We start from the raw sequence: 14,071 nt of genomic DNA, 5'->3' as shown, positions 1-14,071 counted from the left end.
GGTGATGGGGAGAGCTCGCCCCCAGCCCTCCTCCTTGGGAGCTGGCAGCACTAAGGGACAGAATGGTTGGGGAGAGTGCTGGGTTCCCCAGGCTCGACTCTCCTCCCTACCCCAAGAAACCCTTTGAAAGGTTTTCCTGGCAGAGTTTAAAGCTTCAATTCATTCAGCTGGCTGGCATGAGGCCCGGATGAGGGGATGCTGGGAAGGCCCCAGTCCCACATCCCAGCCCTCACCTTAGTCGCCCCCACTTCCTGGGGACCCTGGCTGGCAGGCCTCCCCCTGCTCTCCTCATCCATTAGCACCCGCCCTCCTTCCCCTTGGGCACCCAGGTATCCTGCCCCTTTCCCGTGGAGCAGATGGCCACCCCAGAGGCTCAGGCTTGCTAAATCAGACATTTAAATCCCATAATCCTTGGTGAGAGGCTGAGAGGGGGCAGAAGCCCAATCCTAGAAGCAGGAGCAGAAGACCTTGTGCCAGCCTTGGCAGGAGAGGAGAGGGGGACAGTTGGTTCCCGAGTTATGAATGGAGTCACCCCTTCCCTTATTGTCATGCAGCCTGCGGACTGACCCAGTCTCCAGGCTTTGTTCTCCTCCCGGAACCCGGGCGCTGGGCCCCCCAAACATGCTCCCTGAAGACTCAGGTGGCTGCCTCCCAAATGCACCCCCTTCTTCACCCCTGCACTGTGGGCCCCAGGCACCCTGCACTGGCACCGATCTCTCAGACACACAGGTGGTAGCAAAGTTTTATTGTAAAATAAGAAATCAATATAAAAATGGGATATAAAAAGGGAAGAGGAAGGGTGCGGGTGACAAATGCAGATGTGCCCTGCAGAGTACAAAAGAAATCTGCCTGAGCATTTGGGGGAAATAAAACAGATCTCGGTAGATACACCAGGGATGGAATCCTCCAGGACGTGGGATAGGGTGAGATTTCCCCTTGGGTGCTGAGGTTCACCAAGAGGTTAGATAGGATTTGGCGGGGCCAGGAGCGAAGGGACTTGGAAATTCCTTCCCCTTGCCCAGCCATCCAGTCATAGAAACTATCAAATCATCCACCAAGGGGGACACAGAACCAGCACCCACAAAGGCACTAAGTCCCAGACATCATGTAATAAAAAGATGGTTTGGGGGTCAGACATACGTTATTTCATTAACCCTCACAACAAACTCCGTGAGGTAGGTATGATTATCAGCATTTTGTAAATGTGGACAATCAAGTTCGGAGAAACTCAACAACTTAAGATAGCTTCCATGGCTAGTATGGTAGAGAACTGGACTTCCAACCCAGTGTATGGCTGGTTATAAAATGTTCCTCACATGCAGGAACGTTTTCCTACCTCTCTCAAATGCTCCCCACAGTAAAAACCTTAAAAGCTAAGCTGGAAGGCCCCAGCTACCTCCCCCAAAAACCATGAGTGCAGGCCAACCTCTTTAGCAGAGCCCCAGGCCAAGCAAACGGAAGAATTCCAGGGTGTTTCCGAGGCACACCTGCACCAAGCAGAGGTTTAAGCCCCTGAGACCCAAAAAATGGCAGGGAAGGGGGGAACGAGGGTAGGGGTGTCAATAGAGGACAGGAAGCAGAAGATGTCAGTCTGAGTCAGGCCCTTCTCTCTTGAACATCAGTTTTTTATGGCGGGAGGGAGACTGCCCCTTCTTAGACTTCAGGTGGCTGTGAGGAGAGAGGGGGAGGGGAGATGACATCATCTGACTGAGAAGCTCTGGGCCCCTCTTCCTGGACCTGGGCTTTGAAGGGCCTGAGGTGGGAGCAAGGAGAACTTAAGTTAAAATGGTCACCACCAATGGCAGACATGCTGACTGAGCACCTTGGGGTACTTGTGGGTATTAACCTCTCAGTCTTCCCTTATCCCATTTGACAAATGAGGAAACTGAGCCTGGGAAGGGAAGTAACAAGGCCACAAAGGACTCCTCAGTACTTTGCAGGGCAGAGGATCTGACCCCAAACTCTGACACTGTGTCCTATACTCCCACAGTTATCAGTCCCCTATTTGAGACCCTAGCTCTGAGGGTCTAGGGGTTGTTAGAAATGGCAAAGAAATATCCATGCCCCTGGACCCCCGGAGGCAGGAAAGTAGAGGAAGACTAAAGAATGTTTGGGCAGGGCTGGGACCCAATGGCAGGGTTCCAGCCTTTTACCTTGAAGGCAGGATTAGAATGGAATCCCATGGTTTTCCAACACAGGAAGGCAGGGGAGGAGACCCGGGTCACTCACCTAGAGTGAGCCCTGCTTTCCCCTGGCTCCTTTCCAGCCTGAGCATCCTTCAGCTCCAAGGCCTCATTCAGCTCTCGGAACATCTCAAAGCGTTCACGCCCACGGATCTGTGGCAGGGAAGGAAGGGGATAAAGAAGTATTAGGCAAAATCATAGAAACCGTTTTTATGCTCTCTTTAACAATTTTCTTTTTGGAAGAGGCTTCTTTAAAATGTGTGTTAAGGTACAAGCTGGCGTTTGAAGTCAGGCACAACCAGGAGCCATTGTCTCAAGGCACCACTGCCCCCTGATGGCAAATGTCCTAAATACAGGCAAAGCAGTCAAGAAGAAAATAGCATTTGGAGTGCTAGACTTGAAACTTAAATCTGTCAACCCAATAATATTAACTACAAGAGTCAACGCCATGGACAGGGAAAGGATGTCTAGAGAAACTGGGCTTAACCTCACATCTGCTACATTTATATTTTTTCTTCCCTTATCCAACCCCCACTGAGTGGTGGCAAGAGCCTGCATCTCTCTCTCCCAGACTTGGTACCTGAAGAGTGAAATATTCTCCATCCAGTGGTTTCTTCTTTTGCGGTGGAGAGGAGCTGGTGCCGGTAGGCAGTGCTGGAATATAGGCAAGGAAAGGCGAGAAAAGAGTGAATCTTGGGCAGAACTGCACCCTCTCTGCCTCCTCTTGTCCTGCCTGCTTACCTCGCTTAGCGCTCCCAGTGGGCAGCTCAGGGCAAGACTGCCCCTTCTTGTGGAAATTTTCTTCCTCTGTGCGGCGGTCTCTCCCAGGACACGCACAAACACGCACCTCAAAGCTGTTCCGTCCCAGCAGATTACCACTACCCAGGTAAGAAGAGGGAAGCAGAAGGCAGTAAGGAGGGTGGGCCCCGCCTCCCTGTTCTCCTGTAAACCAGGCCCCACCTACTCCCAACCACCCCCATCCTACATGGATCCTAAGGTCCAGCTCCAGAAAGACTGAGAAGCCACAGGCTAGAGAGATCCCAAAGCCGGAGAAAAGAGAACTGGGAGGGAGCAGCAGAGGAAGTCTACCAAGGGGATGCAGTGAGGGAAAGATGGCTGGTAGCACGGAAGAAAGTGGTGAAGGGCAGAGCCCAGTGGACAGAGAGAGGCGGAGCTTAGGGAGGAGCATGCCAGCGTGGAGGGCGGCGTGTTGTCCCTACTTGGAGTCTTCCAGTGTGATGATGGTGAGGATGGGCCGCCGGTTCATGCCTCCCATGCAGGAGCTGTTACACATGAAGTTGTAGTGGATGGTGGTACAGTCAGAGCCAACCTGGGAGAGAGCACAGGCCCCAGGTGAGGCTATGCAGCCCCGGGGAAGCTGTTAGCCTTTGTGAGCCTCTGTTTCCTCAGCTGTGGAATGGGGATAACCCATCTGCTCTGCACACCTCACCGGGTTGTGGGAGATCAAGGAAGGAGAAAGCCCTCCATCTCCCACCTGGATGGTCACTGACAAACCCCTCTGGCCCCCTTCCCCCAGAGACCCCAGTGGCCAAACCAGACCTCAGGCGGCTCGTAGGGCACCACCACGCTGTGTCGAAAAGTGTTTCTGTCGTCCAAATACTCAGCACGTAAATTCCCTTCCACCCGGATGAGATGCTGAGGAGGGGCCAGACCTGAGAGCAATCATGGAGGAATTAGGGGTTTGGGGGCTCCGGGCACCAGCCTTGCCCATCCACAGCCCCCCCGCTGCTCACCGTCGCTATAGTCAGAGCAGCGCTCATGGTGGGGACAGCGCCTCACAACCTCCGTCATGTACTCTGACTTCTTATAGATGGCCATGGCGCGGACCCGGGTGCCGGGCGGGGGTGGTGAGCTGACCCACAGCTGCACCGGGCAGGTCTTGGCCAGCTGGCAAAACAGCTTGTTGAGGGCAGGGGAATACTGGAGGAGAAGGAAGAATGAATGGAAGGTCAGGACACAAGTACCTAGGGGTCAAATGAACAAACACTGCATAAGTACCGACTGGAAGCCATGTTCTGTGGGGGGAGGGTAGCTAGAGATGGCACGGTCGGGCTCCTACATCCCAGAAGCTTACTTACAAAAGCCAAAGAGTGAATGAGAGTGAAGAAAAAAGAAAAAAAGAATGGCCTCACGACAGACGCTGAGAATGTGATGGGAAGGATGAAACCCCAAGGTCGAGGGGGGAAATGCAACTTTGGGACTGGGGTCAAAGGTCATAGACTAACTAGGTAAAATGTAAAAAGGCTGAAGTGGAACCCTAGACTTCCGTACAGAGAAACCCTGGGGCACAGGGGCCACATATCGAATTGTCACAGGGAAGCCAGCCCCTCAGGGCCACTTACCGTGCAGGTTACAGACTTGGCTGTTCCGGAATGTAGGAAACCTAGATGGAACCCATAGCTGCCAGGGTAGGTCTTCTGGGAAGGGACAAAGGACGACAGGGGCCAGGAGGTGGCTGGTGCTGGGGCGGCTGGGGTGGGGGCAGCTGGCGCAGGGGGCTCTGGCATTTGGGGGGCTTCATCTGGACGTTCATCCAGCCAGTTTGCGACGTCTTCTGGGGACAGCAGCAGGTCATCCACGGCTGGGGAGAGCTCAGAGGACTGTGGACGGGAGAGACAAGAGTCAGAAGGCCAGGTTCTCAGCCCCCAGCTCTGCAGCCCCTGGGCCCTTCTCGCAGCCCAGCCCTTACCAGAAGGTTGTTTTCAGGAAGCCTGTAAGACAAGAGCAGAAAGTCAGTACTGGTTTTTGCTTCTCACAGGTCTCTACTTAGGGGGCTGGGGACTCGGGTGGGGCAGGGTTATTAGAGGCTCGGCAGTGAACCTGCCCCTCCCTCCAGACCTCCACTTACAGTTTCCACAAGTCTGAAAACGTCTCCTGACTCAGAGGGGGCTCCACGCCGAGTTCTGCCTGCGACTCCTCCATTACAGCTCCCTGGGAGGCAGTGTGGCCACTGGGGGGAGAAAGGCGAGGACCCGGTGTGAGACATACCCAGCCCAGGGTCACCTCGCCCTGAGGCGAGAGGGAGCCCTGTGTGCAGACCACGCCAGGGTGTTGAGGATCTGCTACGGGGGCAGGACCCCCCACCCCACCGACTCCTCACCACGCAGAGAGGGACTTCCAACCCTCCCACCACTGAATCCAGAAGCCTTCCTCAGTGTCTACCTATTTCTGCTCTCCTTTGTGGTAATAAGGCTGAAGCAACTCTCAGCCCACTCCCTCCATCTGCGGTAAGATACCTCCCTTGACCCGCCCATTCCCCACCTGCTCCCTTGGGACGGCCCCCCACCCCCCCCCCCCCCCCGGCTTACAAATCCCTCAGGACCCAGGCCCTGCCCACCTCTTTGACCTCATCTCCTAGCACCCTCTCCTTTCTCCGGTGCTTGAGCTCCACCGGCTGCCCTGGTGCCAGAAAGGCTGAGGACCGCTGCTCTACTGGAATATAAACTTCGGCAGGGCAGGGAAGTTGTCTTGTTCACCAGTTATCAGCATAATGCCTTGCACCTGGTTGGGCTCAATAACTGGGGTGAATAAGTGAATCGTCGTACCCGGGCCATGAGCGGTTACGAGCGGTCGAGGGAACAAAGGGGACAGAGCGGTGGCTGCGGTCCGGGCCACGGCCCTGCCGCCATCGTCTCGTCTCTCAGGCTAGCTTTCAAATGGTTTCATCATGCCCTCTTTCTTTCCTTTTTTTCCTTTTTGTTCCCAGTTCATTTCCCCATATATTTATTCTCGGATTAGTGATTTTTGAACAGGTGTTCATCTCTTTAGAAATACCTGTGCCATGACCGCAGAGTACTCAGATTTCTTTTTGGCATTTGGTGACATATGATGGGGAAAGTGACGAGTTGTATGACAGGAGAGGTACAAGGTGAACCTTAGAGTAAGTAAGACTTTATGCATAGTTCTTTTTTTTTTCTCATGTGTGAATTCTTTTTTTTTTTTCACACACACGCTGTATTTTATTTTTACAAGAGATAAACAGACTGACACCAAGCATTCTAAATGCATCACCATAACGAAGGCAACAATGATTGCAATTACCAAACACGAAACACACTCACACTATGTCATAATATTGACATTCAGTCCAGGAATCCTCCACTGTAACAGCTCCTTTACTTTGCAGTGAAAATTGATTTGTATATTTTTCGCCTCTGAGTCCTTGTGGGATTTTTTTTTTTTATTCAAACAGAAAGTCACAAAAGTTATAATCATCCTCACCAGTTCACTCAGTCCCATGTAATTAATTTTTTTTTATCTTGATCTTTTGTTACACCATGCCCTCTTTCTTTTTTTTTTTTTTTTTATTTTTCGGTACGCGGGCCTCTCACTGCTGTGGCCTCTCCCGTTGCGGAGCACAGGCGCCGGACGCGCAGGCTCAGCGGCCACGGTTCACGGGCCCAGCCGCTCCGCGGCATGTGGGATCTTCCCGGACCGGGGCACGAACCCCCGTCCCCTGCATCGGCAGGTAGACTCTCAACCACTGCGCCACCAGGGAAGCCCCATGCCCTCTTTCTTGATGCCAAATTTGTCATCAGCTTTGCTCAGAAACATGTCACTGAAAAAGTCCCTGTTCAGTACATTTTTCCTGCTGTCTCAATGGCACTGACAAACACCTCCCGCACCACGCCCAAGCAAGCGGCTCTTTTCTAATCTCCCTTAAGGTTCACCTGCACCTTTATGTTGATACAGAACCTGCTTTCCTGTGTATTTAGAGTGTGAAAAAATCCTTTCACGTGGGTTACCTTATCTGTCCCAATAACCACACCTGCCTCTTGACAGGTGAGAAAGTCTCACAGAGGTTAAGTGACCAGCCGACAACACACACAGGTGAGTGAATGAGCTTTTATGAAAAGACTGTTCGAAGGTCTAGGATTAAGAGGCTTACTTCATTACAGACTAACCTGCAGAGCTCTCATTTGTAATCAGTTAAGTCTGAAGGTGCAGATTTTAGCGATGAAAGTCTGCCAACTGAGAGGATGGCAAAAGGGCCTCTTATCATAGCTCCCAAAGCTGATGGAGGATGGACCATGAACGTACATGGAGGAAGGCAAGAGGGGACAGCAGCGGGACCCCAAACATCTGCCTTGGGGGGAAGGACTAGGGTTACCCCTGGATCGATGATCAAAATAACTTTGAGACTTTTATGGAAGGGAGGCTCGTGTCAACAGAGATGGGGCTCAGAAGCCCTTGGTTTGATGTTGTACTGTCACTTAAATTTGCTGCATGACCTCACTTATCTTAAAGCTCCCATGGCAAACGTGGCAGAGCCTGGGCTCTGGAGGCAGACAGGCTAGGCCTGCACCCCAAGCTCACCATCTAATAGCTGTGTAACTTTGGGAGGTTGCTTAACCTCTCTGTGCCTAGCGTCCTTTGCTCTAAAATAGGGCCCCACTTGTTATAGGAAATATAAAGAGTTGAGAAAAGCACCTAGCACTTAGTCAGAGCTCAACAGATGCTTCTCTTTATATGATTATCCCAATTTTATTTGTTCTCTATTATTGTTGGAAAGTGAGAGCTTTGTGATTGCGAGGGGGTGGGGCTTTTGTGGTCCTGCCTGCATTCATGCTAGTTCCCCTCCTTCAGACAACTCTGTTTAGTAAACATGCCAGGAGGGGCTGTCCTGGGATGGTGGGCCAAGGTCTCAGTCCCACTGCAGGGAGACAGCCCCATGGACATAGGAGGTCTCCCTCTCTCAGACCTCGGCAACAACTGAATTCTCAATGTTTCTTTCTCTAGGAAACCTCTTCAGAGTAGGTACTTCCCATGGGTATGAGCATCAGGGGGTCATGATGGTTGTGCGGAGGCAGAACATTTACACTGGCAGCCCTGGTGGGAAGGCAATAAACTCAGCTGGGACCCAAAGGAGGGGCAGGCCTGATCGCCATCATAACAATGGCCTATCATAACAATGGTGGCTGTTTATATAGACCTTATCTGGATCCACTGCTTTCAGTGGCTAATCTCATTAATCCTCTCAAAAAGCCAGTAAGGTAGGTGCTATCATCAGAAGAGAGGAACTGAGGTTAAAGGAATTACCCAGGCTCAGAAAGCTCCCAAGCGGCAGGGCCAGGGATTTGAACCTGGGCTGTCTGAAGCCACACCCAAGCTCTAAATAATTATGCTCCTCTGGCTCCACCCAGAGTCTGATGTAAAAAAAATTTTTGGCTGAAAGCTATGTGATTGGGAAAATAAAAAAAAAAATTTGATTCTGGGAAGAAATAAGGCAGCATCTGGTAAAACTGAAAACACATACATTTTACTACTCCACAAAACCACTTCTAGGTGGACGTCCTAGAAAAGTGGTTGCAGGGGGCGACAGAAGGAGTCTTGCACAAAAATATTCATGTCGTTGTTCCTAATGGCAGGTGACAAGAAACAACCTTACTATCCATCAATAGGAAATAGGTAAATGAAACGTGGTGTATTCATTGCAGTGGTTTAGGGAAATGAATTATCTGTATATGTAATCCAATACAGCTCACAAACATGCTGGGTGAAAATACAATTTGCAAGAAAAAAGCAAAACACAGTAATTTGGTTCATGGAATTTAAAAATATAAGATGAGGGACTTCCCTGGTGGTCCAGCGGTTAGGATTCCGGGCTTCCACTAGAGGGAGCACAGGTTTGATCCCTGGTAGGGGAACTAAGATCCAGCATGCTGCGTGGCAGCACAGGGGGAACAAAACAAAACAACATATATATACATATATAGAGAAATATGAATATATATAATGACTATTGCTTATAAACATGTGTATGAAACACAGGCAAGAAGAATAGAAATTCACAAAATCTATGATCGTGATGGTCTCGGAGAGGGGGATGTATGCTTAGGGTACTGAGGGTAGAGTCAAAGGAGGTTTTAGCTTTATTAACAAAGAAAAATTTAAAAAGATGGTATCCGTACATTACTTGTGTAATTAAAATATGGACAAAAATAAGACAGAATGTTAAGTGTTAAAATTATTTGGTGGGGATATGTGTTATGTTACTTTTGTACCTGTATTTTTCCAAAATAAAAAATATCTAAAAAAGAAAAATAAATAGAAATTATGGAAAATTTTAACCATATAAAAAGGTAAACAGAAAAATGTCCCAAGTACCCATCACACAGCTTCAAGAATAATCAACATTCTGCCTTTTTTGTCTCATCTATACCTCTAGCCACTCCCCACAACCCCACAAATGTTTTTGAGGTAAAACTTACAAAGGTTGAAATGGCATCATACTATTTTGATCACAAAACTTGACAAATTTTGATACAGCTCTGTAACCCACCCCTACCAAGACAAAGATGTTGTGTTCTCTGAAAGTTTTGTGTTCAGGGCTATTAACCATGTCAAATTAACTGTTGTGTATGGTGTGAGGTAGAGGTCAAAATCCATTTTTCTGCTTCAGTTGTTTCAGCACTGTTTGTTGAAAGACTTTCCTTTCCCAACTGATTCACTTTGGTGCCTTTGTAGAAAATCATTTACCATATTTATGTCTTTTCCCATACTCTATTCATTGGTTGTTGTCCTACTGTAGCTTTACAGTAACCTTGATATCGGGTATCTTAAGACCTCCAACTTTGTACCACTGTTTCATTTCGGAATCAGCTTGTCAATTTCTACAAACAATGTTTTAAGTCATTGAGTTAAATCATTCTGAAGAGTACAGACACCTTAACACCAATAAGTGTTCTAATCCATGAATACGGTATCTCTCCGTTATTTAAATCTTCCTAAATTCTCTCAGCAGTATTTTGCAGTTTTCAATATGGAGCTCTTGTCCATCTTTTGTTAAATTTATCCCTGAGTATGCCATGTTTTTGACTTTGGATTCAAGGTTGCTATTATATAAAAATACAATGTATGTATACTGCCTTTGAAACTTGTAACTTTGCTACAATCACTTATTAGTCCGCATAGTGTGAAAATGAATTTTCTATTAGGACTTTTTGTGTACACAATCATACCACCTGTGAATAAAGCAATTTAATTTCTTCTTTTCCAATTGTTATGTTTCTTTCTCTTGCCTGGTTAAGACCTCTAATTTACAATGCTGAAGAGGCCAGAGTCAAATCCTTATCTTAGAGGAAAAGCATTCACTCTAGTCTGTCACTATTAGGTATGTTGTTAATGGTAACTTGATTGGGGGTGCACTGTATCAGACTGAGGAAGTTTCCTCTGCTAGTTTGCTGGGAGGTTGGTTTTTCTTTTAAAATCACAAACAGGTGTTGCATACTGTCAACAGCTTTTTATGCATCTATTGAAGTTGATCATAGGATTTTTACCCTTTAATCTGTTAATGTGGCAAATTACACTGATTGATTTTTTGAATGTTAAATCAACGTTGCAGTCCAGGGATAAACTCTACTTGGGGACGATATATTTATCATTTTTATATATTACTAGGCGTGATTTGCTAAAGTTTGTCAGGTTTTTGCATATATATGCTGACAGCATTACGCTGGCCTCATAAAATGAGTTGGGCAATGTTACTTCCTCTATATTCTGAAAGAGTTTATGTGAGATTGGTTTTGTTTCTTCCTCAAGTATTTGAAGTGAAGAACAAAGGATAGGAAATACCACTGAGACAGCAGATTTAAACCCAAATGTAACAATAATTGCATTAAATGTAAATGGACCAAGCGCTCCAATTAAAGCAATTCAGTGGGGAAAGGAAGGCTATTTCAACAAGTGGAGCTAGAACAACTGGATATCCATAAGAAAAAATAAAACAGAACCTTGACCTCACATCATGAAATAATTCTTAATTATCAGTTAATTAATTATGGCTCACACACCTAAGTGTAAAACCTAAAGTTAGAAGGTTCTAGAAGAAAATATATGAGAAACTATAAGAGAATATCTTCATGACCTTGGGCTAAGATTTCCTGAACAGGTCACAGCAACCACTTAAAAGAAAAAAGAATCTTCTGCTCCTCTTAAGAGCTGTTAAACAAGCAAGCAACAGGTCAGGAGAAAATACACGTATCTGACAAAAGATACACTCTTCCTATCCAGAATGTACAAATAACTTCAACACCTCAACAACACAAAAAGCAAATACACCAATTTTAAAAATGGGGAAAAGACTTGAACAGTCTCTTCACATATAACACAGAAATGGCCACTAAGCACATGCAAACTGTTGAACAAAGTTAACAGAGAACTGCAAAATGAAACCGCAATGATGTGCCACATTAGAGAGACTGAGAAACCAAATCCTAAGACAGGATATATCCTGCTGGTGGGAGTGTAAAATGGTACAACCACTTTGAATAATTAAAACTTTTTAATAGAATTTAAAAATATATAGATCTACTCCTCACTCTATGACCCAACAATTCCACTCCTAAGGATTTATCCAAGAAACATAAAAACATGACTACAAAAGTAATTGTACAAGAATGCTGATAGCAGCTTTATTCAAAATAATCTCAAATGGGAAACAACTCAAAGGCCATCAAAAGAATGCATAAACAATCGATGGTTTATTCATTCAGAGGAATATATTAAAATAAAAAGGAGCAAAATACGGATACACTGATACATGCAATAAAATGGGTGAATTTCACAGATATAAGAAGTTCTCCAACAGGCAAAAATAATCCACGGTGACACAAATCAAAATAAAGGTAGGGGGTCAAAGATAGGGAAGAAGCAAGAGAAACTTGTATTTTGATAGGCGGCGGGTGTAAATGCTACCCCCAATTTAGAAAAAAGCACGCAAGTACAGCGCACTGTGTCTGGTTCGTAGCAGGTGCGTGGTAGGCGACCGCGCCCTAAACGATGAAAATGCGGGAAAAATGGTTACGGGTCGTACTTCGCGCGGGGTTCGCCGCCTCCCGCAGGCCAGAACTAGCCGGGACTGGAGAGCTGCACAGAAGACCTCGGGCCCCGCCCCTCTCCAAGCCCCCCCCCTTCCGCTTCAAGACGTTCACTCTGCGTCCGAAATGGGAATGTCTCAGCCCAAAGCCGAATACAGAAGAAATTGTTTCTCCGCCACAAACAAACGACCCATCGTTACACTCTTTTATCGTTTAATGCTCAGATGTACCCATTCTCGAAAATACCCAGGGTCTGCCCTCAGACACTTAAAGCAAAAAAAAAACCATCCCACGCAATGGTAGCGTCCGCCTGGTTAGCAGTCGACCGGGGTGGAGCACACCATTCAAAGAGGGGGGAGGGATTGAGGTTTGCATGAAAACGAATACCTCTTCCTTTCCAAAAGCGGTAGCTAAGTAGTCCAGGAGGGGGGGGGGGGAAAAAGTAAAGGGGGTTATCAGCCTCCCTCCGCAAGCAATAGGAACTAGTCTAAAAGACCTTTTCTCTTTCTACTTCCCTCACATAGGGTGAATAGTGGTCTGTTCCGAAAAAAGAAACCGGAAATGCTCCTGCAAGTGGCAGAAATGTAAATGTAGAGTCAAACAATAACAGGGCTCCCGGGCCTCTCAGGCTGGGTTAGTTCTGCCGGGCTTCGGGGGCAAATCTCTCATTTAGCACGTCCCACTTCCACGACTGACAGTCTTTAACCGGATTTTCTCCTTCTAGCGGAGCCACGGGCCATTTGGAAAGAGCACTCCAGGAAGGACAAAGATCCGGAAGTTATGGAACCTTAGCAGCTTGGCCTTCCCGGATCACCCCGAATAACCACTTCGGAATGGAGCCCGAGGTTCCACTGGGATGCCATACGCTCTAAAATCCCGAGCCACGAATCCCCAAAGTTACGAGATCCGAAAGTCTCAGACCTTGATGCTTTGTGCGTCTTATTTCGGAATCCCCCACACCCTGGGATGGGGTGGTAATGGTTGGAAGAACCCCTTAGGCCGGCTCAAGTTTCCCCAAAGCCCCACTCCCCCGCCCAAGTGTTCAGCTTGGAGTTCGGTTGGTCCTAACATCCCCATCATCTACACTCGGGCCTCCCAACATTGCATTCCTCTGTTGGTGCCGCTAGCCAAGCTTGCATTCCCCCCCCAAATCGCTAAATCCCCAGTGCCCCGCCCCCAGCCCCCTCTATTCCCACGAGCTGAAAATACACGGAGCCGAGAGCCCGTGACTCACAGAGGACACATGAGGCTCAGTCAAGAGCTTACCCGAAGCTCAGGGGAGCGTGTCACCGTCCTGGGATGCACGCTCCGAGGCTGGACGCCAGGTGACCCCGGACCCCAGCTACTACCTGCGGCCAGGATGGTAGCTCTGGACTTTTGAAGAGCTCAAAACTTTTAGCGCCAGTCCGGAGCACGTGGGAGGGGAAAATCCCAATCCCAGCAACCCTCGCGAGCCTCCTGGCACAAAGCTGGACAGTCGCCATGACAAGTAAGGGCAAGCAATTCCCCTGCGGGCGGAGGCGATGGGAACTGAGATTAGGAGAGGAGGTTGCGGGGAGAGTTAGGATTCTAGCAGTATTGGTACTGTAGCTACTGAGAATTTGGGGTGGGGAAGTTCGACGAGCCGGAGCCGTGAGGGCACAATTGGTGGAAACCATTTTGGTAGAATTCTGCCACTGTGTCAAATATGAAGGTGAAAGGAAGAAAGCCTTTGCACTTGTCATTCCCTCTGCTTGGAACACTCCTCTTCCTAAATAGCTGGATAGTTTGTACTCAACAGCTAAAATGTCACAGCCCCTATCATTTTCTGAAATGATTTGTTCCTTGCCTTGAATACACAGCAACCTAAGCCTTAGGAGGGCAGAGACCTTGTCTACTATCTTATTCATTGTTGTATTTCCCAGTGCCTAGTACAGTACTGGGTAGCAAGTAAGAGTTCAGTAATAAATATTTATTGAATGAATGAAAAGAGACGGAGGTCTGAAGAATTCAGCGAATGAGATGCAAAAGAAGCTTAAAACCTGTAAAATCAAACATAGCGCTATCGCC

General features: G+C 47.9%; 1 protein-coding gene across 2 annotated transcripts; it reads right to left on the bottom strand.

The window, feature by feature from the left end:
- Positions 1 to 709: 709 nt before the first annotated feature.
- Positions 710 to 13,427, bottom strand: TP53 (tumor protein p53). Of its 2 annotated transcripts, XM_029212409.1 has the most exons (11): positions 13,289 to 13,427; positions 5,053 to 5,154; positions 4,894 to 4,915; positions 4,547 to 4,804; positions 3,938 to 4,124; positions 3,744 to 3,856; positions 3,404 to 3,513; positions 2,925 to 3,061; positions 2,764 to 2,837; positions 2,230 to 2,336; positions 710 to 1,668 (listed from the first exon to the last, which is right to left on the bottom strand). In XM_029212409.1, exons 2-11 carry the CDS (start codon positions 5,124 to 5,126, stop codon positions 1,587 to 1,589), a joined length of 1,164 nt encoding a protein of 387 aa, XP_029068242.1. In that variant the 5' UTR covers positions 5,127 to 5,154; positions 13,289 to 13,427; the 3' UTR covers positions 710 to 1,586. The 2 variants fall into 2 exon arrangements, with proteins under 2 accessions (XP_029068242.1, XP_029068243.1); XM_029212410.1 differs by lacking the exons at positions 4,894 to 4,915; positions 5,053 to 5,154; positions 13,289 to 13,427 and having other exon boundaries at positions 3,938 to 4,168; positions 4,547 to 4,710.
- Between the last annotated feature and the right edge of the window lie 644 nt (positions 13,428 to 14,071).

This window comes from Monodon monoceros, unplaced genomic scaffold (genome assembly GCF_005190385.1).
Source record: "Monodon monoceros isolate NGI ecotype Baffin Bay Population unplaced genomic scaffold, NGI_Narwhal_1 Super_Scaffold_9, whole genome shotgun sequence".
Lineage (NCBI taxonomy): Eukaryota > Metazoa > Chordata > Mammalia > Artiodactyla > Monodontidae > Monodon > Monodon monoceros.
Note: the sequence above shows the minus strand (reverse complement) of the source record. Positions and strands in the feature narration are given on the sequence as shown.

Coding starts and splice junctions, on each gene's coding strand:
- TP53 (XM_029212409.1), bottom strand. CDS start 5,126: ATGGAGGAGTCGCAGGCAGAACTCGGCGTGGAGCCCCCTCTGAGTCAG. Junction 4,805..4,893: donor TTCCTGAAAACAACCTTCTG/GTAAGGGCTGGG, acceptor TCCCGTCCACAG/TCCTCTGAGCTCTCCCCAGC. Junction 3,514..3,743: donor TGCCCTACGAGCCGCCTGAG/GTCTGGTTTGGC, acceptor GCTCTCTCCCAG/GTTGGCTCTGACTGTACCAC.